The 23102-nt window shown below is 33.9% G+C and overlaps 1 protein-coding gene across 3 annotated transcripts in view; it reads right to left on the reverse strand.

Annotated features, from left to right (window-relative positions):
• Nucleotides 1–23102, reverse strand: part of GABRB2 (gamma-aminobutyric acid type A receptor subunit beta2) — a 112527-nt gene that overhangs the window by 66827 nt on the left and 22598 nt on the right. For all 3 annotated transcript variants that reach the window (XM_081932588.1, XM_081932587.1, XM_081932586.1), the window contains exon 5: nucleotides 4696–4916. In XM_081932588.1, coding sequence (XP_081788714.1) covers nucleotides 4696–4916 — 221 coding nt within the window. The remainder of the gene's footprint in view (nucleotides 1–4695; nucleotides 4917–23102) is intronic.

Genomic DNA, 23102 nt, shown 5'->3' on the forward strand with positions numbered 1-23102 from the left:
TTAAACTGCTTAGAAAGGGCTGTAAAAGCAAATGAAGTGGTATATAAGTCTAAGTGCTATTGCTGTAAAATCAAATTTAGTTCTTTTAGGTGGAGATAAAGCAAAATGTTGCCACAGAAAGAATCAATAGTGTAGGAGCTATTTTGGATGACATAAAGAGAAAAAAAGAAGAAATTTCCAGGAAAGAAAATATTTTTGAACAAATTAAGCTCTTACAATAACATTTATCTATGTTAAGAGTATGAAAAATAGAAATCAAAAATGAATTATGCAAAGCAAAGAAATAAGAACAAAGTTTGCAAATAAATCAGGAGAGTGCCTGGTATATAAATTATGAAAAGAAAAAGAAAAGAAAATGCTATTGAAATTGCAAGAGAGATATACTGTATTAATGGATAACACAGCCATACAAAAAGCATTCTATCAATATTAATTTAATCTGTCTAAAGGAAGTGATAGTTCTGTAGAGATAATTGATTAATATCTAAAGAAACAAAATTTACCAAGGACTACAGAGGAACAGAAACTAATTACGATTGGACTTATAACAATAAGGAAAGTTTTTGAAGTTGTAAAAAAGATTAAACAAGAAAGGTATCTAGACCAGATGGATTAATAGGTGATTACTATAAATATTTTGATGATGAACTTTTGCAACCTTTATAAAACACAATGAAATATTGCAAAGTAGAACCAAAGAACCAAATGCAAATGTTGTCTAAATGCAAATGATGTGTGAGCTAAATAGCTTGGAATGGATCCATACTAGTCTCCCTTTATTTATTTATCAGCACAAATACAACACAAACATATATATATATATATATATATATATATATATATATATATATATATATATATATATATATATATATATATATATATATATATATGTGTGTGTGTGTGTGTGTGTGTGTGTGTGTGTGTGTGTGTGTGTGTGTGTGTGTGTGTGTGTATAAAAATACATATTTGGAAAGAGAAAGTAAATATATGTTGATTTTTTTCTTAAGTAAAACATTAATTTAGTCATAAATGAGGTAATGCAGCTGTTTACAAATGTTTAGAAAAATATAACATCTGCATTCTTACAGTTTATAGTATTAATATATATGGAGGTTGTTGATTCAAATCTTAACTATTTGAGTAGTATCAGGCAGGCTACTTAATCTCAGTTTAAGTTACTGAGAGAAGTAAAAAAATTAGGTATCTTAAATTGTTTTGAATCAATTAAGAAAACTTCCAGAAACACACACACACACACACACACACACAGTATATTATATATATTAAGTTATATGTGTTTGTGTGTGTGTGTGTGTGTGTGTGTGTGTGTGTTGTATTTGTGCTGATAAATAAATAAAGTTTTCTGTGATGAGCCGAAGGACAGAAAGAGGGAGTAGTGAGCTTCCTCCCATATTTGGGCATACCAGGGGTTGTAACACACATACATACATACATACATACATACATACATACATACATACATACATACATACATACATATAATTACTTATTTATTTATTTGTTTGTATATCAAATTTAAATTGCTTCCCCTCTCAAAATAAAGTGACTCTGAATGGCATATAAAAAGATTAAGAACAATTAATATATAATAACAATTATTAAATAAAAATAAAAACTGAGCTGAGAGAGAACTGAATATATTAATAACAGAATATCAATATCTCACTGGTTCCTTTGATTTATTCATCTCAAATATGAATCAGATTTCAGATTCTTTCTAAAAAAAATCAGATTTTGTTCCTGGGAAAAAAGTTGTATTCAACCATTTATTCCCACAAAGCAAAGAAAAGCCGAAAGAACATGCTATTTTCATTGCACATCCCAAGGCACTTTGCTTTTAAAACAAATAGCAATCTAGTAATCAGTGCTATCTTTCAATATCTACAGTATATTTTTATATATTGGTAAAAGAAAAAGAAAAGTCTGCATGTTGTCCCTTTCCCTGTGGTTTGGATTTTGACATCTCCCTCTGGTCCTGTAACATATTTTCCATCTGTTCATACAGCTGGCAGGTTAAAAGGGAATGGTGTCCTGGCATTCTTAGACATTATATGAGATTTGCACAGATATGAGGCAGTACACAGGGCAACTGGAAGTCACTCATACATTCAGATGGAAAGTAAAGAAGACACACATATGCCTAAATTTAATTACAGTATATTGTCATATAATTGTATCCCCACTCTTTTCCTCCTAATTGTATACGTGACCAACACCAAAACATGATTGCAAAAATATTTTATTGCAATTTTTTAAATTGCTTATTCTTAAAGCAGAGTGAAAATGCCCCTTGCCTTGGATAGCCTTCATATTTCATATCAAAGCTCTAGCTGAATTCTGAAAAGGATTTTTAAAAAATAGTTTAGGGAAGAAAAAGGTATATAAATACTAAATGCAGAAAACCTGATTTCAAACTTGTATAAATTTCAGCATGATATAAATCATGTTGTATTCAACAGTATTTACCTTTGCAATAATATTGGAATCTTGAATGTTATTGTTTTTAAATATAAAACTGATATTACAAGGAAGTGCTTTGACATTAGACTTAGTTTGTATTGTGTGTGCCTTCAAGTCAGTATTGAAACCTATGACTAGTCCCTGCAATTTTATTGGCAAGTCTTTTCCTACCTAAGACTGACAGAAAGTGATTGGCCCAAAATCACCCAGTTGGTTTCATCTAATCCTAAAGCAGGACTAAAATTTTCAGTCTCCTGATTTCTAGTCTGATGCCTGAACTACTACAACAAAACTGGTTCTCTAACTTAGCTTAAGGAGACCATATTAGTCACTATTAATTAGCAGTCACTTCTTTGATGGCGCTGCTTCTAGAGAGTTAAATCAACCTTCCACAATCTGTTGTCCTTCTGATGTGTCAGACTTCCATAATTCCTAGAGGAAATGCATTTGTGCTGCTGAAATGTAACACATCTGGACAGCAATCTGATGGGAGAAGGCTTAGAGAAGACTAAGTTTTTAATCTCCCTTGTTAATACAATATTTTTTTCTGATTAGATTAGATAGATTAGAAAATAGGATTTTTTCATTTTTTTCCCTTTTGGCCAGCTTTCGTAAACCCATTAAAGTTCCTGTATATGTCAAATGCTAAGTCACTGCATGAAGAAATCACTACACAAAAAAACAATAATAAGTTTTCCCTGTTCTGATGGTTCTTCCTATATATAAACATTTACTTTCCTGTTTTTACAAGTCAACGTATATAGGTGGATTTGTGTAAGGATTTTACATTGTTATTTTGTGACTCACTTAAGCATTATGTGACAACACAGGTCTGATAATCCATACAATTCTTGGCTGTAAAATGTATGTGTGTGTGTGTGTGTATTAAAATTTAGCGACAAGACGGGTCAAGAAATGCTAATATTTTCTTGGCTTTTGTATAATCTTCAATTTCAAATTATTCACCGGTGCATTTTTCATACCATATTAGGAAGTACATATGCAGGGGACATTTGGGGATAAATGAAAAGGCAGAGGAATGAGTTAAGAAAATATTTTCTTGACGCTTTATTAAAAAAAAATCTTCCCATCCCAAGGATGAATATACCTATTACTGTTTTATAACAAGAAAGCATCTTTGCTGCAGGACTCTTATCTTGAAATTCACAGACATCAAACCATTCTCAATATTCTGCCACAGTATAATTCTGATACCTATTTTCAGCTGTTACATATACATTTTGATTTGCTGCTGCTATTTTCCAATTTTTTATTGTGTGACAAGAACCATTTAAAATAAAAAAGAGGTAGCATCATCCAATCCATTTTTATTCCCTTTTAAACGTATATACTAGCACAGAGAAACTAATATTTTGGAAGCAAGTGGCAATAATATAGTGGGGGAGGGGGGGAAAGATGAGAAGTACTGTTCTTTCCCCATCAATAGTTAAGCAAAGGTCTTTATATGGAGTTATGTATGTCTGTAAGATGTTTCTTCACTAAAGTCACTTGTATTGTTTGTGATTAAGGCCTTTAGTTTTGTTACAAGACCTACTGTCTTCCTCAATCTAGTGCCCTCCTGAAGATTTGGATGGAAAATGCCATAATGACCTTCAGATTATGGGGCTTTAGTGCCAACCATTTTGAAGAGCATAAAGTTGAAAGAAGCTGGCAAAATTCTACACAACCTACATAAAAAAGAGAAAAACTAGAGAAAGAAAAGGAAAAGAGAATTAGCCTGTTGGTTTATATATAGAAGGTGACCATTCAAAATGTTTAATGCTCCCTTTATTAAAAAGAATCTTTCCCCCCCAGAGGAGGAACTTAGTGGGAGTAGGGAAAAGGACAGCAAGACGCAAGACAAGGAGGGGGTGGGGGGCGCTGAGACCCTCCCAAGAGGCAGGGAAGAAGAAGCAATATCGAAAAGGCTTAGGTCACAAAAATGAATGTATTTGGAATAATTGTAATTGTTGATATTACAAAAGTAACAGAAAAAATAGTAGAGCACATGTTTGATAATAATGGTTAAATTTGTTCTGATGCTTTCTTCTATATTTTAGTTCTAAGACTGTTAAATTTGTGGGTTTCTAGGGGAGACTTTCGCCACCAGTATGGAAGCTGCAAAAAATTTTCTTGTACACCCTTTTACCCTTCCCTATATATTTCAAAACCAATAAAATTTTTGCAATAAAAAAAAAGTTTAATGCTCACCTGAGACCATAGAGAACTGTCCCATCTGGATGTAAACGAATCATTCTGTTCTTCACAGTGACACCATGTACAAATGACTTCTTATCATTCAGGAAATAGGTATCAGGAACCCAAAGCTGATCTGCTACTCTATTGTCCAGTGTAAGATTTAAAGGTATTACATTATATGAAAGCCTCTTATCCCTCCATGCTTGTTGAAAGTACATGGTCAAAGTATAGTCCTGAAATGATAGAAGAGAGAGGGGAAAAATAGGTTGAAAATTTTACTTTTTTATTTTGCTATTTGAAATAACCAAACCAAACCAACATACTTCTTCAACTGACCACCATTGTCTATAAAATTATTATTTTTAAAATAAATACTGTGTTATCCTCAAAAAACAGAAAATATAAAAATATTTGGCACCAGACTCTATATGATATTATCATTATTTTTTAACAAACTTCCTTTAATAAAAAGAAAAAGGATAGAAATAATGGCTATAGAGAACCATGTAAGCAATTATCCATAAGTATTGCTTTCTCTTTAAGAATCAGCAGTATTTAATTAAAGTTTGGGGATGTAATTGTCTAGATATTAATAACAGCATTTTATTTTATCTATCTATTCACATGTATCTAATACAAAATTTCACTTAGCTCAATCAAGTAAATAAATTATGATTGTAAAGATTGTCTCTATAAAGAATGTTTTCAGGCTTTTGACAGAAACAAAGATTCAAAAAGATACATTGCATAACTAGAGATTATGTGAATTACAGTTCAACACATCTAAAAAGCACCGCATTAGGAAAGGCTTAATTAGACAAAAGGTGCGGCTCTTTCTGACATTCCTTGAAGTCTGGAGATGTAGTTATCTTTGTAAAATAATTCTCTTCTTCTGGAAACATCCATTCAGCCCACCAAGGATGCTGAGAAGAGTAAGACACGGTATCTTATGATTAGTTCTCTAGACATCAGTATCTCCAGATGAGGCCTGTAGCACAACACTGATATACATTGCTTTATCTGTCAGTGTTTTATGATTCTCAGTTGAATATACTCACCTGAACCAGTGAAAATGCTATGTCTTAAGACAGATGAAAGGTTTAATCAACCAACTGATTTAAATCATTTGCCTAGGTAGTTTGAGGAATATTTCAGGCAACACAGATGGCAATTTTGTTGAGGCCTTGTTTTAGTGTAGCATTGAAAAGGGCCACTGGCACTATTGCTCCTGACTGCCCTCCATAGCTATGGGAAATTGCCTGGTAGCACCAGACAATAAAGAGAAGTGCCAACTGTCTAGAGTGAACCCAAATAAACTTGCAGAAAAATACCCAAGCACAAAAGACTACATAATTATCTCTGTCTAATAGTAAGGATGGGGTCAAAGAGGATTTATTTCTCTACCACTATTGCATTTTACCCTAATAGACCTTTCACAGATGTTGGGCAGACAGCTCAAAGCTATCCCAGAAAAAAAACTCAGCTGACTACTCAGCAAACTGCTATAATAAATTTGCAAAGAACACTGAGAGCGTGCTGCTTGCATCCACTTCAAATTAGACATCACAGTTATGCTGAGTTTATGGAAGCGCCTTGATGATATGTACTGGAAACAATTTGCAGAGGATGAGGAACAGGCAACATTTTAAAAAATTGTCATCCAGTTCAGATCTTCAATAAGGGTAATCAAGGTTGTTTCATATAAGAGGCATGACAGATTTATACGCACTGGCCTTTCTCGAAGAGGTCCTTAATGAGCAGTGTGATTTAAGATAATTACTACTATTTGCAAATTTGTCTTTATTAGGAACACTAATAGAGAAGATACTACCCATCCAACTCCAAATGTATGTGGGAAAAGTAGATTATCTAGATGAATTTGGGTCTGCTTCAAGTTTGCATATGGTACTAAAATAATCTTGGTTACTCTGACTGAGAGAGCCAATTTGACACAGTGGCTTAAGACATCAGGGTACAAACTGGGAAATCACAAATTCTAGTCCTCCCTTTGGCATGAAGCTATTTTGAATTCAGTCACTTTTTCTTAGATCTAGGAAGAAGGTAAGGCAAACCTCTGCTGAAAATACTGCCACAAAAATTTCAGGGATTTGTCTAGATAATCACTAGGAATTAATACTGACTTGAAGACACAAATCAAATAAACCAAAGCAAACTTGACTGAGACCCTTTAACAGATGACAAAGATAGAGAATATCACTGGATTGATCCTATTAATATTATTAACAAATGTAGCTAAAACAACTCAGTTGGGAATTGGCTACAGGTGTTTCTATAATTATATTTCTCTTTTCAAGTTTATTATTCAAGACTGATAGTGGCATATTTCCATTTAGTCCATGACATCTGAATTCTGAATCCAATAGGATTTTATTCTTTCTGTACAACTTTTTAATATTTGCATAAAATGTAGACACTAAACTAGATTATTCAATCTCATGCTGGCATGTTAAACAGAAGGCTTAGAAATTGTATATATCCCAGAAACATACAGTGTAGTGTTGTGAATGTTTTAATTGCCTCCAAATATATTATTTATATATGATTTTGTTTTAATTGTACACTACCCAGAATCAATCTCTTAGTGATATAAGCAGTTTCTAAATTTGATAAATACACAAATAAATATAGCAATTACCACATTTAAAAAAACCTGCAATCTCTTGTTTTCTAAGGAACTTTTAATTAATTTGTCCATCTTTCAAAAACATGTTCTGCCTTATATTTTTTTAAAAATATAACAATGCAGTAACTATTTCCTTACAAATATCATCAAAATTTCAGAGAGGCATACTATGTATTACACCAACTGACAAAAAATGAGTTCCGGCATACTCCTAGAAACATTATTTGTCTAAAAAGGAATGTCTGCCACATTAGGTTTCACATATTGCTGATTATATAGACAATATTATTCTAAAATCTTACCTATCAATCTATGACCAAAGTGTAATTTCAATTCTAATTTTTCACCTGTCAATGAAGAAAAGTTCCATCCTAATTTAATTCTAGAATTCAGGAAAAAAATATTATGAATTATCTCCATCTATTTAACTGCCCTTTGCTCATTGTTCAGAGAATGTTAGCTAACAAGGGAGTAAAATATTAGAAGAATGTATGTAAACAGTATTTTCTGCACCTACTGAGATTTCAGGTGGATAAATTATTTTTTCTTAATGACAACTGGTAGCCTTGTGCAAAATGTTCTGATCTTATAAAAGCTATTAGTATCCTGCCTTTGAAATAAAGCTCATGTGTTCAGAGAATTTTGTTTCAAGGTCAAAACTGAAGACATTTACATCCAGAGAATGTTGTTTTGAGATCATAACAAAATTCCCTGTTTGGTTCCAAACATTAGAAGATAATGGCTTTTTTCAAGCAGTGGTGTCTTCAAAGTTTTAGACATAAAAAATACATTTGAAATTGGTCATTCAACTGTTCCATATTTGAAATGGAGCCTTTATGTTCAAGAGTTTGTTTTGAAACTGGAATTACATACTTTGACACATTTTGAGTTTTGTTCTGATGCCAAACAGAAAACAGTCAACTGGGACTATTCTGGCATAACATTTCAGAATCAGAATCAGAATGGAGTTGGAAGGGACCTTGGAGGTCTTCTAGTCAAGCCCCTTGCTCAAGCAGGAGACCCTATACCATTTCAGACAAGTGACTGTCCAGTCTCTTCTTAAAAACTCCCAGTGATGAAGCACCCACAACCTTTGAAGGCAAGTTATTCCACTGGTTAATTGTCCTGACCGTTAGGCAGTTTCTCCTTCATTCCAAGTTGCTTCTCTCCTTGATTTTTTTTCCATCCATTGTTTCTTGTCTTGCCCTCTGCTGCTTGGAAAATAAATTGACCCCCTCTGCTTTGTGGCAGTCTCTCAAATATTGAATACTACCATCATGCCCTCCCCCCCCCCCAGTCCTTCTTTTATGTAGGCTAGCCAAACCCAAATTATGCAACTGTTCTTCATATGTTTTAGTCTCCAGGCCAATTTCAAGTGGGACTCTTTTGTTCATAGCTCAAAACAAGCACATTTTCCATTTTGTGCATATCTTTAATAATCTCCTTTTTAACAGCTGTTCAATGATCCAGAGAAACAGACCAATTGCTTAGCACTAGATGTAAAAATTACTGTATCTAATAAAAACAGAGCCATGAAAGAGGGGAACAACTAAGAATAATATTTGTCCTTAATAAAGTATCAAAATGTCTTCCAAAACTTAATCAAACAAAATTATTATTTTTTTTAAATCTAAATTTATTTTCTGAAAACATAATATGTGCTGAGTAAAATTTGAGGACAGACTGAATGATGTAAATATGTACATTAATCTGAAATACATTATACATTGACTTTCAGATCAATCCTTTTGGTGAAAAAACTAATGCAATTCTAATAAATCTAAACTAAAAAAAGGAATGTCCCACTGTTTGTTGCTGAGATTTAATTTCTAGGGCTGTTGTCTGAATTATGTGGAAAATTGATTGCTAGAACAGAATGGATCACATCTTACAAAAACTGATAAAAATCTATGTGGCCAAAACATGGTGAACATGATGAAAGAGAGTAACAAAAACTTTAGCCTTGTAGGTGGAAGTTGAAATATAGAGTATCTCTAATGTGGTCTATTCAACCATTTGGTGAAAAATCAGAAAGTGCACTGGATCATAACATTATTTAGTAATGCTCCCCACCACTACCACTTCTGCTCAGTTGTATCTGATTCTCTGATGTTGCTTGGACAAGATCCTGAAGTTCTCTTGGAAAAGTTTTTAATAAGTGGCTTGTCACTGCCTCCTTCCTGAGGCTGAAAGAAGTAACTGGTCCAAGGTCACCCAGTTGGCTTTGTGCCTGCAGCAGGAATAGAATTCATGGTCTACAACAGTGGTGGGTTCCTACCGATTCGGACCAGTTTGGCCAAACCGGTAGTGGTTTGGCAGCCTGGGTCACTGGAACTGGCACTGGAACTGGTTCTCTGAGTGGCACTGTAGGCACTACCATCTTGTTTTTCATTTCTGCACATGTGCAGAACAATTTAAATTGCACTGCGCCTGTGTGGGCAGGGGGTGCATACAGGGGGCGCACCCACGAGCGAACCATCAGAAGTGCCTGCCAGAACCCACCCCTGTTCTATGAGTTTCTAAGCTGATGCCTGAACCACTATATTAATTGGTTCTCTATTAATGCTTATAATAAGGGAAATAAGCAATATGAACTTAAATTCCAAACAAGGGCAATTAGGTAACTTGATGAGAAGTCTCTGATGATTTATAGAAACTGAGTAATACTATTTAATCAAAATGAACACAAACAATAAAAAGGGGGTTATTATATTGCATATAATAGAATAACATATAAAGCATATGAAAGGAAGCAGACCATCAAGGAAGAATACAAAGAGCCAGCCTGGAATTGCAGAGAAGGTGCCAAAATGCCTAAAGAGAGTTTCTTCAGATACCTTTGAAATAAAAAGAAAATAATTGGTGTACCATCTGTTCAGTGAAATGGTATAATGCTAAACAAGAAAAGACAGAGCAACTCAAATCCTGTTTTGATGTCTTCAAAGATAAATATGTCTAGTTTAATGAAAAGAAGGACTAAGGGTGATATGATAGCAGTTTCTCAATATCTAAGGAAATAGATATTTTTTAGTTGCAACAAAGAAGAGGGAATCAATCTATTCTCCAAAGCACCTGAAGGTAGGACAAGAAGCAATGGAATGGAAACTAATCAAGGAGAGAAGCAACCTAGAACTAAGGAGAAATTTCCTGACAGTTAGAACAAATAATCAGTGGAACAACTTGTCTCCAGAAGTTATGGATGCTCCAACATTGGAGCTTTTTAAGAAGAGATTGGACAGTCATTTGTCTGAAATGGTATAAAATCTCCCACTTGAAAAGGGAGTTGGACTAGAATATTTCCAAGGTCCCTTCCAACTGTTATTCTATTATTCTCCAAAAGGAGCATGTGCATCTAACCAAATAATTGTGAACAGCATGACTGAAGCTTTGGATTGATAACAATATAGTCAAAGAATATTTATTTATTTGTTTGTTTGTTCATTTATTTATTCTCAGTCCAAACCTCCAGGATAAGGACAATTCCATCTGACATGAGTGGAATTTCCATCTGGCTGTACTTCTGTTGCCTGGAGAGAGGGTCAAATGCCAGACATCCGTAGGCGGACAGCTATTATATTCTATTGTCAAAAAAGTAAAAATTGCAGAAAGGCACAGACCATTTAAGATGACATCAATATTTGGGAAGTTTCTACAGCAGACACAAGCATTTTGAAACTATGCAGAAATGGACAGAAATCAGGCCAACCCTTTATTTTTTTAAAAAAATATTAGCTAAATAACTTCATAACTTGTAGATATGACAAATTATGATTTTAACAAAGCCTCTGACAAAGTACCCTGTGACATTCTGATTAGCAAACTACTTAATAGTGAGCAGGCTGGCATGAGAATTATGTGGATATATTACCGGCTGAAAACTCATATTTGAACAATCCTCATTTCTTGAAGGATTTGAGTGGAATACCTGGGGCCTTAGGTCTTTGGGCCCTATACTATTTAGCATTATTTTATCAACTGATGATATGCAGTAAACACTTTATCAGATCTGCAGATGACACAAAACTGGGCTAGGAGAGTTGACGCCCTGGTACATGAACATATATACACTTTTGCCCTGTTAGAGATCACAAATGTAGTAATTGAAAAGCCAAGGACTATTTTTCTATTTCTTCAATGAAACAATTCAAAGTTATTAATCAAACACACTTATGCCTCAGTGCAAGTCACTACTTATTGCAAAACAAGCATCATATCATCCTATTTAATTGAATCTAACTTAAGAGCTATCTGTTCTCTCCAGAAACTAAAATATGATACACTTGCAAAGAAAAGTGACATAAGGGGGAATATTTTGAAACCATAAATGCAAATTTTAGACATAAAAACTAATTGTTGTTATATTCTAATTCATCCAAAAGGACACTAACACCTGAAACCTATCATACAGTACTCAAGATGCAATGCATTACCATTTTCTTTTACCTTTATTCTGAATTTTAACTGCAGGAAAGATGAAAGGATATAGGGGTGGGGCAAATAAGGAGAATACTTTGATTTATTACTGAAGAGAACTGCAAAGCCAGAAAACAATGTGCTTCTCAAAGATTTAGAAGAAAGAAGTATAAACACTCAGTTGTATTTAAAAATTATTACATGGAAAAAACAGATAAACATGATTATGTGTTTTAAAAAAGTAATAGTTCCTGTTAGCTCTTAAACAAATAAGGTTCTATTTTTAAATTGATTTTTTAAAACCCACATTGTAAATGTACATTATTAGGTTAATGAATATTTTTTAAGAAAAAATGAATCCAGTTGAATGGAGTTTTTTGCTTGACATTGGTAGAAGTGAAATTATCTCAATACCGAGGTTGATATAAACTGAATATGAGTCAGTATGAAAATAACAATGTAAAAAAAGAACAAATGTATTCAATCTATTATGTGGTGGTAAGACCTTACCTTAAATTCATTATCCCATTTAGGGCATGATACTCCTTATTTCAATTAACTGAAGTGCCCCTTTCAGAGAAAACAGGCAAAAAATATTATAAAGAAACTGATGTTTATGGGAGGAAACTATATGGATATATTTCAGTTTAAGAAGATCCAAGCTAAATTAGGGTTCCTCCCTGCAGACAGTAAAATTGTATGATGCTTGCAAAAAGTCAATATCATCTAAATGATCTTACAAAAGATGCAACTTAATCAGACGATGTACATTCTGAATAAGATTTAAATGTATACAGTAAGACTTGAATGCAGTTTTCAGGCATCCCAAAAGTTATCCCACAAAAGATAAAATATCATCTTCACTATGTTCCACAATGCAAGACATACTGGTATTAAGTTAGAGCAAGACATTCTGGTTGAATGTCTAGAAAAAGCTGGGAAAAAAGAGTAGTTCAAAAACAACATCCAGACAGAAAATACATTCCCCATCTCTCAAGCTGTTCAAGAAAATGTTGAATGGCATCTGTGGCAAAATGCCTTAATTCAGATTACTGGCAAAAAGAGGGGACTGGATTCTGTAGCCTTCATAATCCTTCCAACTTTATGATTGCCTGGCAGAATGCATTTCCTTTACCAATTCATGGACACCAGTCTTTTCTCCACAAAATAACATTCCAATTTATTATTCTCCTATGAAATAAGAGGGATATTAATTAGTTGATTCAATCTGATTTACATGAACCAACCATTCTTTTTTAACTTGATAGTGCTGGATCATGACCAGAAGTCACCCGAGGTATTTTTTAAGGGTTTTTAACCCCACCTTCATAGTTTTTATGTATAACTCAAAACAGTGAACATAACTTATTCTTTCTCCTATTTTCCCCTCAAGAACATCCCTGTGATGTGGGTTGGGCTGACAGAGTGACTGATCCAAGATCACCTAACTGATTTTTATACCTAAACAAGGATTAAAAGTGTTTCTGGTTTCCAGACTGGTGCCTTAGCCACTAGGCCAAACTGGCTCTTTGATCAAATGATAGTGAAGCAATGGGTTGCATGATTTACAGCCGCTTCAGCCCTCAAATACCTTAAGCCCTCATTCCTAAAGAGGAGTAACAGAATCATAGTGGTCCCATTTCCACCACTTCCAATTCTGGTTATGGGAAGCCATTCATTGCATGGAAGACCTTAGTTTAGTTGAGGGAAGGGAAGGATATAAGTTATCAGTTATAAGAAAAATAGATTTTTCACATGGATTCTGTTGCTAGGCAGATGAGATGATTGTTTTGTTAAGGAAAAAGAGCGTAAATTCATGCTAAACAACGTATTGAAATTCCTTCCAGGGATTTTTACTCAGCCACCAGCCAGGAGGGGAAATTTAGCATGCCATGGGAACCAAGTTACTGCCTGCACTTGTACAACACATTAAACTTAGCTTTAGCTGGATTGACCTAATTTCTCAGTACACACAATACACTAATAATCAAAACCACACTGTCTGGCTTTTTGCAACACATTAAGCAACATAAAAACTAATCCAAGTAAAAACTAATTTGATTACTAACGGAGTCAGTTTGGCAAATTAAAGCTAAAATGCTTCCTATCCACCCTTTCTGGACACAGTGGTGCATATCAAATCTCAAGCTAATGTCCCCTTACAATAAAAAATAAAAATGGAAAAGGCCTACTTTCTCCATAAAGAAGGGTTTAAAAAAAATAACAACCCACTTTAAACTATGCTTGCATTGTAACAGAATTATTGAACTGCAGCAGTACAGAGACAGGGGTTTATTTTTACACTTTGTAAAGAGCACAGACATGTCCATGTTTACGTTATTCGTGTTTCTTGGTTGGGCAGTGATGCATTGACTACCTTAGCGTAAAGAGTAGGAAGATATGCATGAGAGAAAACAGGAACTAAAATTACTTTCAACAGCTTACATGAGTCCTTCCCCTGAACGTGCAGATTTATATTTATTTTTATTATTACAATTCAAAAGCATTTCAGTACACATAAAACTAGAAGAATATTGCTTTTTTTTAAAGGTCATGATAAACTAGAAGCCATGATTTTTCTCTGCATTAAGACTAAGTGTGGTCAAAAAGCAGAGAATTTAAGTGCTTTACCACTTCAGAGTGTTTCAATCTGAAGATCAGTGCAGAAGAGATAATCATATTGATCTGAGAATCCTCTAGCTGCATTGTAACCTACATGATACATAAATCCAAGGGTCAAACGGTGCATTTTACTTTAAATATCAACATTGCACTGTATCTAATGCCACACTTAATGATATACTTCCTTTCAAGCCTTTTGGAAGGAATTAAGTCTTCATTTTAACGGAGTTGATTAACTTGCAATGGTGCTGATTAGGAGTGTGTGTGTCCTAGAATTAAAACCATCCACTCTTAGCAATCATAAAAACCCTCCAAATTAAGTTTCTGCTTGTAGATAAGCCTTTTCAGCTGTTTCCAATAGCATATGTGGGAGAAAATTAGATGAGTAGGACAGACTTTCAAGAGGCCTGGGGTAGTTGGGAACCATCATGAGGGAGAGACAGAAAATATCAAGATTCTTCCTGCAGTCAGTTTTTCTGTCCTTTTTGAAGACTAGGTTGGAGAGAGAGAGAATTATAGACTATGGACAGGAAAACATTCAGAATGTTCATACTTTTTCAAACTTGCTGAAAACCTTAAGATGTATTGAACTGAATTGAGGGTATTCATCTCTAATTTAATGGTGTCTATTGCACCCCAAAGAGGAGAAACAAATGGGTTGAATAATTCTTCACATTCATGTTTCAGAATGAACAAATGTCCCTGAAATTTATGGGAAAAACAAAGCCCAAACAAAACAATGACCAAACAAAATCATCAAACCATTTCATAATAAGATGGATTTAATTTAAATCATTAGTCAAAGATCTTTAGTGTAGTAATTAAATCTCAATTTAAATTTGTGGAACATCTCATAATAGGTTTTTTTTTAAATTGCTGTTTAACATAATAGTATTCTTCAGTCCTTAAAGAGAAATACAGAATTCAGAATTAGAAAGCATATATCATATACAGCAATTAATTAATCAGATCTTGTTCAGATTAATTTTCTTCAAAATGAAATGGTCTTCATTACAAGCAATCAGAGACATACTGATGACATCATTAAAAACTCAGAGCATTCCAGTTAAATTGAGAGATTGGAAGATGTTTTTGTCATGGTACCCTAGGAGAATCATTATCTTGTAAAAAAAATCTGGTTAGCATTTTCCAACAAAGAATAGATTTTAACAAAGTAAAAAAAAATAAGCAAAATTATTTTGAATGAATTATTTTATTCAAAAATCATTTAAAAAAACAATTTCAGTGAAATCATAAAAACTTCAAATATTGGCAGAATAGTTTAGTTTTATTTTCTTTATTCAAAATCCGGGGGAGGGAGGGAAATCAAGTTTTTTTTTAGGCCCCAATTATTTAAAAATAATTACTCTAAAGTATGGACACTCTTTTTTAAAAAAATCATCAGAAAGTACTGCTATTAGTACTTCAGCAATGTTTAAGAGGCTTCCATCACCTCATCACTATACTGTAATTTTCTTGAAAATATCCTCAACAAATTTTTACCCTGAAATTTATCATAATTGGTTTTGTAGAAAGATGATTGTTCACATCATTAACAATTCCTCCTGTCAGCAGTTATGATCAACCTTGCTACAACAACTGAGAATAATGTAAAAAAAACTCGGAGGCTTTGCTTTTTTTTTTTGTTTGTTTATTATTTTCATTCCCATAATTTACCATTGTTTTTTCCATTTTTTTTCAAATTACACCCAATTTTTTCCAAACAGAAATAAAAGTTGCTTCCCACTATTGAAGATTGCAGAGTAGCCTTTAGGGCAGTTATCAAATAGTTGATTTTTCTTTTTAGCTCCGTACTGAGAACTCTGGTCCTGATAATTCCTGTCTGTTTCCTTATCTTCTTGTTTAACAATCACCAGTAGTAGAATTCTTCATACAGCATTTCAAACCATCATGCTTCATTAAGTATCCTGTGGGAAAGTTATTAGTTCTTCCTGCTTCATTTGGAGCAGCTACTACAAAGTGAAATAACCAATGAAGAAAGCTGTTCTATCTTAGGTTCCAGATAAATACCTAGAGATACCATTGCTAAGATGTTATTTACTACAGCTAAGCAGATAACGGAAGGCAAGATAAAAAAAATCAAGGTCTGTGCAAAGAGCGCTCGCCTGAATAAATAATTCTGTTTGAAGTTCAAATGGCAATAGTCTTGATTCATTCCAGGAATGAAGAGCTGAGTCAGGTAGTCAGCTGATCCAATAGTCAAAGTTTTAGGAATACACAGCAGCAAGAATCACAAGATGGAATACCAAATAGTTAATTCCAACAAAGGCTGAAGTCAAAGCAGTTATATAAAATTATCTGCAGGGAGTTGGCTGAAGTTATTCTTTGATCTTTGCCTTGTAAGGAGCCTCATTGAGTGGAGCTGTTCTGCTGGCCATTGCAGACCTGAAGCTTGGGGGTTGTGCCTCTTCATCCAGTTGCTCCAAGATGCCTGTGATTGATTGGCCTCCTCAGATCATTATGATTTGAAGATTCCCGAGTCTGACAATCCATAGACTTGACTGGAACAATGTTATAGGGGTAGAATAGGAGTCAGAGTCTGACTTGTAGCCCTTGACAAAAGCACTGAATTGGCAGAAGCTGGGAAACCATGCTGTGCTTCATTTCAGTTTCCTAGGACATGCGGACTATTTATGTTTCCTTCTTAATATTTCCAATGTTGGCATTCTAACATCCAATCTTGGTAGCACATCTTGGTTTCATGTTCTGCCACTTTATTTATTGTAATATCATAATACTCATTAATTTCAATAAAGGTTTGTAGCATTAACTTGGATAATTTTAATATTAAAGGACTGTCCATGAAAGTCTAACTAATTCTATATTTTTCATTGGTTGCATCTACCAAAATACAATCCTTGCTGTGAAAGTAACACTGTTTCTTTTTTCTTTTGTATCCTGAGTAGCATACAGCATGATTTTCTGATTGAACTGTCCAATTCCACTTCATTTCAATTTGCTGATGATCTTAGAGGTCAACATGTAATGGATTCATTTAATCTTTTACTGTGTTAAGATTTCCCATATTCATGCATCTTTGCAGCTTCAATTCTTTCCCCAAGCAGGTCAACATCTGTAACTAAACATCTCCAAGGCTTTAATCTAGCTGAATCATAAGCACTATTAGTCAAAGACCCACAACTCTCAGTCCTTCTTCAGTAGCATGTTGAACACCATCCAACCTGAGCGGTCATCATCCAGCATTATATCATTAATTTATATTGTCTATCCATGTGGTTTTCTTATTAAATATTGATTTCTCATTCTCTTCTCCCAGGCAATATGGAATCATTGTAACCAAATGTGTTCATTCAGGCTGAACATCTTTTTATATCATTGGTAAAACAAAACCATCACAGATGCCTGTTTTCTTTAACTGAACAGCGGGATGCCCTTCACATGTTGGGTGGCTCCGGTGGGAATATATGTTCTTGGCATATACTCTCAATATCCTTTACTTACTTGCTGATGCAAGTCAAAATTAAATATGAAATTCATTTTTATAATATGAAAAAAAATATTTGAAGCAAATATGAGTCTTGTTCAAAAATATACAACAGCCCAACAATTTTGATGAAAGAAAAGCATTTAAATTACAATATGCCAATTTTAAATTATCCTAAAGGTGCTCATGTGATCCAGGATAACTGAGCACATGTGAACATAATTTCAACTGAGAAAGTCCTATTTACAGAAAGATACAGACAAGCAAATTGAGCATATGTATAGGTATATTCTATCAGGACCCTATTATGTAACATTTCTAAACTATATATAATACAGTTTATATATTACAATGATGACATACTATTACCAGTATAATATATTATCATCAAAAGTTAGCTTTTTCTAACCCATTGAAACAAAACATGAATAATTTATAAAACACATTTTGTTTGCAATCCTCCCACATGTTTTTACACTTTTTAAAATGTAACACATTTAATTGATATTTTCTACATGAATATTATAAATTAAATCCAACTGAACAATTGGCTGAATTTAGTTTCTCCTAGGAATGACTACAGAATTTTTTTTAAAAAAAACAAAAAGTAAATACATTAAGAAGTTCATTTTTCCCATTAATTTTCTTGATGTAACATCTTTTAAAAAATATTTTATAAGTACATTTTGTGATGTTAAAGGGACCCATGTAATTTCTCTCATTTAATTGCACCAGAACGTACCCTTAAGAACAGAGCTAAAAGCAAGATAGAATCCACTTTTTCCTATTTATCTGTTATTACCATATTTTCAATGAAAATAAAATGGGGCTGATGAAAATGGAAATCACAGTCCAAATTGTCCACTCTAGATGATACAAATGTTAGGTAAGATATCATTCTGATATCCTCTGAAAAATTACAGCTTTTCACAATATCTATTTATTGCTGATTTTATATATAATTGGTCAATTTACGATTGATTTCTAATCACTTGGAAAAAACTGACAAGAACATATATATTTCCATGTACTATAGTTCCAAAAAGTTGATATACTTCCAGAGAAATGTAGAAGTCAGGCTGTGTTTTCTCCAGTTTTACGTACATCTGAAAAGATGCTTTGATTCTCCCATAAAATCACTTGCTGGTCCTAAACATGTTGAAAAATGTAAGGAGACCACTGCAAAAAAAGCAGTCTTCTTCACACCTAAGATCTTGGTACCAGTTTAATCATTTTAAAATCTGAACCCTCTATTCCAATTGCAAAGCCAGTGGTATAAAGAGATCAGATCTGAAGGATAAAATGTGAAATGAAGAACTTGTGGGTGGCCATATAAATTTTGTTGGGGAATATCTTAAATTAAATGTGCCTGGTTCAAAGGAATATGTATCAAGTACAGAGAATTCAAGTACAAGCCCATAAAAAGAAGCAGCTGCTTTAAACATTCCCAGCAGGGACTACAAAGTTTATTTTTTATTCAAAAATGCTTTTTCTGGGATTTTTTTTTAAAGAAAGAAAGCTAAAAGATAATTATACTAGTCATTGTGTACCACTGGATAGATCTCTCCTTGCCAAAATGTCAAGTGTGGATACATTGTTCTGTTCTCAAAAAGTCAATCTTATTAACAGGTTCGTCAACATGAAATGTTCCACTTCAGCCCTTTTTTTTGTGTGTGTGTCACATGGAAAAGGCTTTATTGAATTTTTTTTATGTTTAATTTGCTTATTGCATACTTCATATATGCTAAGAGATTTAAATGACATATTAAGTGCTGAATCTCACAGCCAAGCCTTCATCCATATGTCTTGAAGAACATATTTCAGAATAACGACACTGAAATATGACAAGTATCTCATTGCAAAACAAATCTGTGAAGCCGTCTACAAATAGCAGGGGGCAGGGGAAGAGGAGCCCTCTTGAGGTAACTGAATACAATGTTTATTCCCTCATTTTGAAATGATTTTACATTCAAAAGTTTGCCTTAAAAACAATATAGGATTGTGTTTTGAATAAGCAAATGTACTACAGAGATATAAGCAATTTGCTTCTCTCTCTAGTATTGGGACTTGGGTTGTCACTTTGGCTGGCTCAGACTTGGCAGAATTTACCCAACTGCTCAAACTGAGACAGTTAGTAACCATACCATGCATGAGAGTGAGGTCACAAGTCATTTGGTTTTCCTCTGCAGTAATTAGGATGAAGTCACATCTTCTACCCTCCAAAGTTTAAATCTTTTTCCCACCTTTTCCACATTTAAGTGGAAACTTCCTCTGTGTATCTCATGTCTACTGCTATGTAGCAGTTAGTTAATTGCATAGCTTTGGAAAGTTTAGCCCTCAATACATTTCTCACGCAGTGGGAAAGATGCCCTTGCCTACCCTACGTACAAAGACATCCTACACACTCAATTTTTCTTTATTTTGGTTTTAACATCCTACCAAATTCCTTCTCACTTCTCAGATCGATGGACAGGAAGAGGAAGCATCTGACTCTTTAAGTTATATACTTAAACCTCTCTGCAGGTGACGGCTGTACCAATCTAAGCACTGTTTCACCTTTTGTGTTCACACAATACCATCAGGGAAACCAGGCAGCTTGGGAAGGCAAACTCCTTAAAAGTGTGACACTTTTGTGGCAACAGGCAAGAACCCTGTCCCCCAAATAATCAGATTGCATCCTTCTGCCAGGAGAAAGGCACAATTTGGCATAAAGTCCTCCCCTAGTTCCATTAAGAAAAAAAACCCAGCTTTGCTACAAGTTTGCACTGTGCCGGTTGTTGTTTATAAAATAGGTTTTGTTCCTTGACATAAAAGGAAGCTGCAAGAAGAAAAAGTAGACTAAAACTAAAGTATGGGGCAGGGTATTGACTAATTGTTGTTTTAGCTTCTTTGCCATTGGTGACATCAAAGAAAGGCAAGGTGAAGATAACAGCATGGAGATGTTGCTTACTATTGTCAGCAAATGTGAGGAAGAGGTCCCTGACATGCAGTTATATACAGTACATGTGGCACTGGCACAGAGTCCAGGCTCTGCAGTTTGCAAAACACAGGAACTCGATTTATGATGACAATTGAGCCCAAAATTTATGTTGCTAAGTGAGAAATTTGTTAAATGAGTTTTGCTTCATGTTACAACTTTTTTGCCACATTTGTTAAGTGAATCACTGCAAGTTAAATTAGTAATAACTTTGTTTGGTGAATCGGGCTTTCCCATTGACTCTGCTTGTCAGAAGGTCATAAAAATGATGATACACTGCAACCGGGACACTGCAATCGTCATAAATATGAACCAGTTGTCAAGCATCCAAGTGTAAATCCCATGACCATGGGGATACTGAAATGGTCATAAGTATGAAAAATGGTTGTAAGTCACTTTTTTCAGTGCTGTTGTAACTTCGAACGATCACTAAATGGACTGTTGTAAGTCAAGGATTACCTCTACTGGATCTATGTAGCTTAATGGCATTAGTGATTTGTCTTCAATCATATTTTCCTCATTTGGTTCATATCCAATCCATATCCAATCCATATTCAGAATAGAATAGAATAGAATGAGGGTTTATGTGCTGTCCACATTATCTTCTGACAAAATTATTTAAAATTCATTCATACAATCTATCACTGATACCTTGAGGCTATGAATGACTTAATTCAATATTCAGCTAAACAAACCATTTAGCTCAAGTTAATTACAATGCTACATTGCTTTTAAGCTGAAAAATGCCCAATCAGAATTCATCAATAATTAAGTGCCCAATCAGAATTCATCAATAATTAAGATTATTAATAATCAAGCTCTTTCCTATGTCTTCCAATAATTGATAAATGAATGAAACAGAGTGAGGAATTTTTAAAAGAAAAGTTTTGTGTATTGTTTTAATTACATAGTGATTGTCGTCATCACTCATCTGTGCATCTAAAAAAAGGGATATAACAAACATTCATCCATATACACAATAAAATATACTGTATAACACAGGGGTATACTGTATATATACTGTATATACAGTATGTATAACTGTGTTATACATACTGTATAACACAGGGGTGAAATTCAGCAGGTTCTGACAGGTTCTGGAGAACCAGTAGCAGAATGTTTGAGTAGTTTGGAGAATCGGCAAATATTACCTCTGGCTAGCCCCAGAGTGGGGTGGGAATGGACATTTTGCAATAGCCTTTCCCTGCCATACCTACCAAGCCACACCCACAGAACAGGTAGTAAAAAAGATTTGAATCTCACCACTGACATAACACAAACATACATATATTTTTATCTTGGCACTTCAGCCACTGGAAATCATATATATATAATTTCTCTCACAAAGAATAGAATAGAAAAGAACTGAATAGAATAGAATAGAATAGAGTTCTTTATTGATCAAGTGTGATTAGACACACAAGGAATTTGTCTTTGGTGCATACGCTCTCAGTGTACATAAAAAGAGAAGATACATTCATCAAGAATCATAAAGTTCATATGATTCATAGTTATTAGCAATTGAAAAAGTCCTATACTCTTTCCTCACTAATGTTTTCTTTCATTAATTGGTTTCCATGTTTTTGCTTATAGTATGAATATCTCAATTCATTAGGGACCTGTCCTTCCTCTTTGCTATTAAACAATACAAACAATCAAAACAATAAGCAAAAAATCCTCTAATGTAACAAAGCTTTTAATTGAGTTCCTGTGTCGGTAAAAACAAACCTGGCATTGCTTTTGGTAGATTTTTTTCCTCCAGTCACATGCTAAACTTCTAATCTATATTAAAGTAGTTTAATGCATATCAGCAATGAAATACATAAACCAAAACAACTCGCATGAGAAGACTATTTAATATATTATGTTCTCTTTACTGCCTGTCATAGATCAGATGTCAAAAGAAAAGTGAAAAGTTATCTAGATTACTTTCATGCTCCTTTTAAAATGTGAAATGATAGACAGGTTATAAAAACTCTTGTTATTCCAGTTGAAATAACTTTCAAATATTTCATACTGAAGCAAGGATGTCAAACTTGCGTGGTCACAGTGGCATCACATGACGTATCACAACTTTTTCCCCCTTTGCTAAACTGGGTGTGGGTGTGGCCAACAGGTGAAGTTTCTGGCCCACGGGCCACGAGTTTGACAGCCCTGTCCTGAAGCAACAGTACATATGTATATATGTACATAAATAGTATGTAGAAGCATTGGAAAAATAATACATTGGCCAGCTGGAAGCATTTGGAGAGGTTTTCATATTTGATGATTCATTGCAAAAATAGTAAGATATATTT

The sequence above is a fragment of the Natrix helvetica genome (genome assembly GCF_964273705.1).
Source record: "Natrix helvetica genome assembly, chromosome: 1".
Lineage (NCBI taxonomy): Eukaryota > Metazoa > Chordata > Lepidosauria > Squamata > Natricidae > Natrix > Natrix helvetica.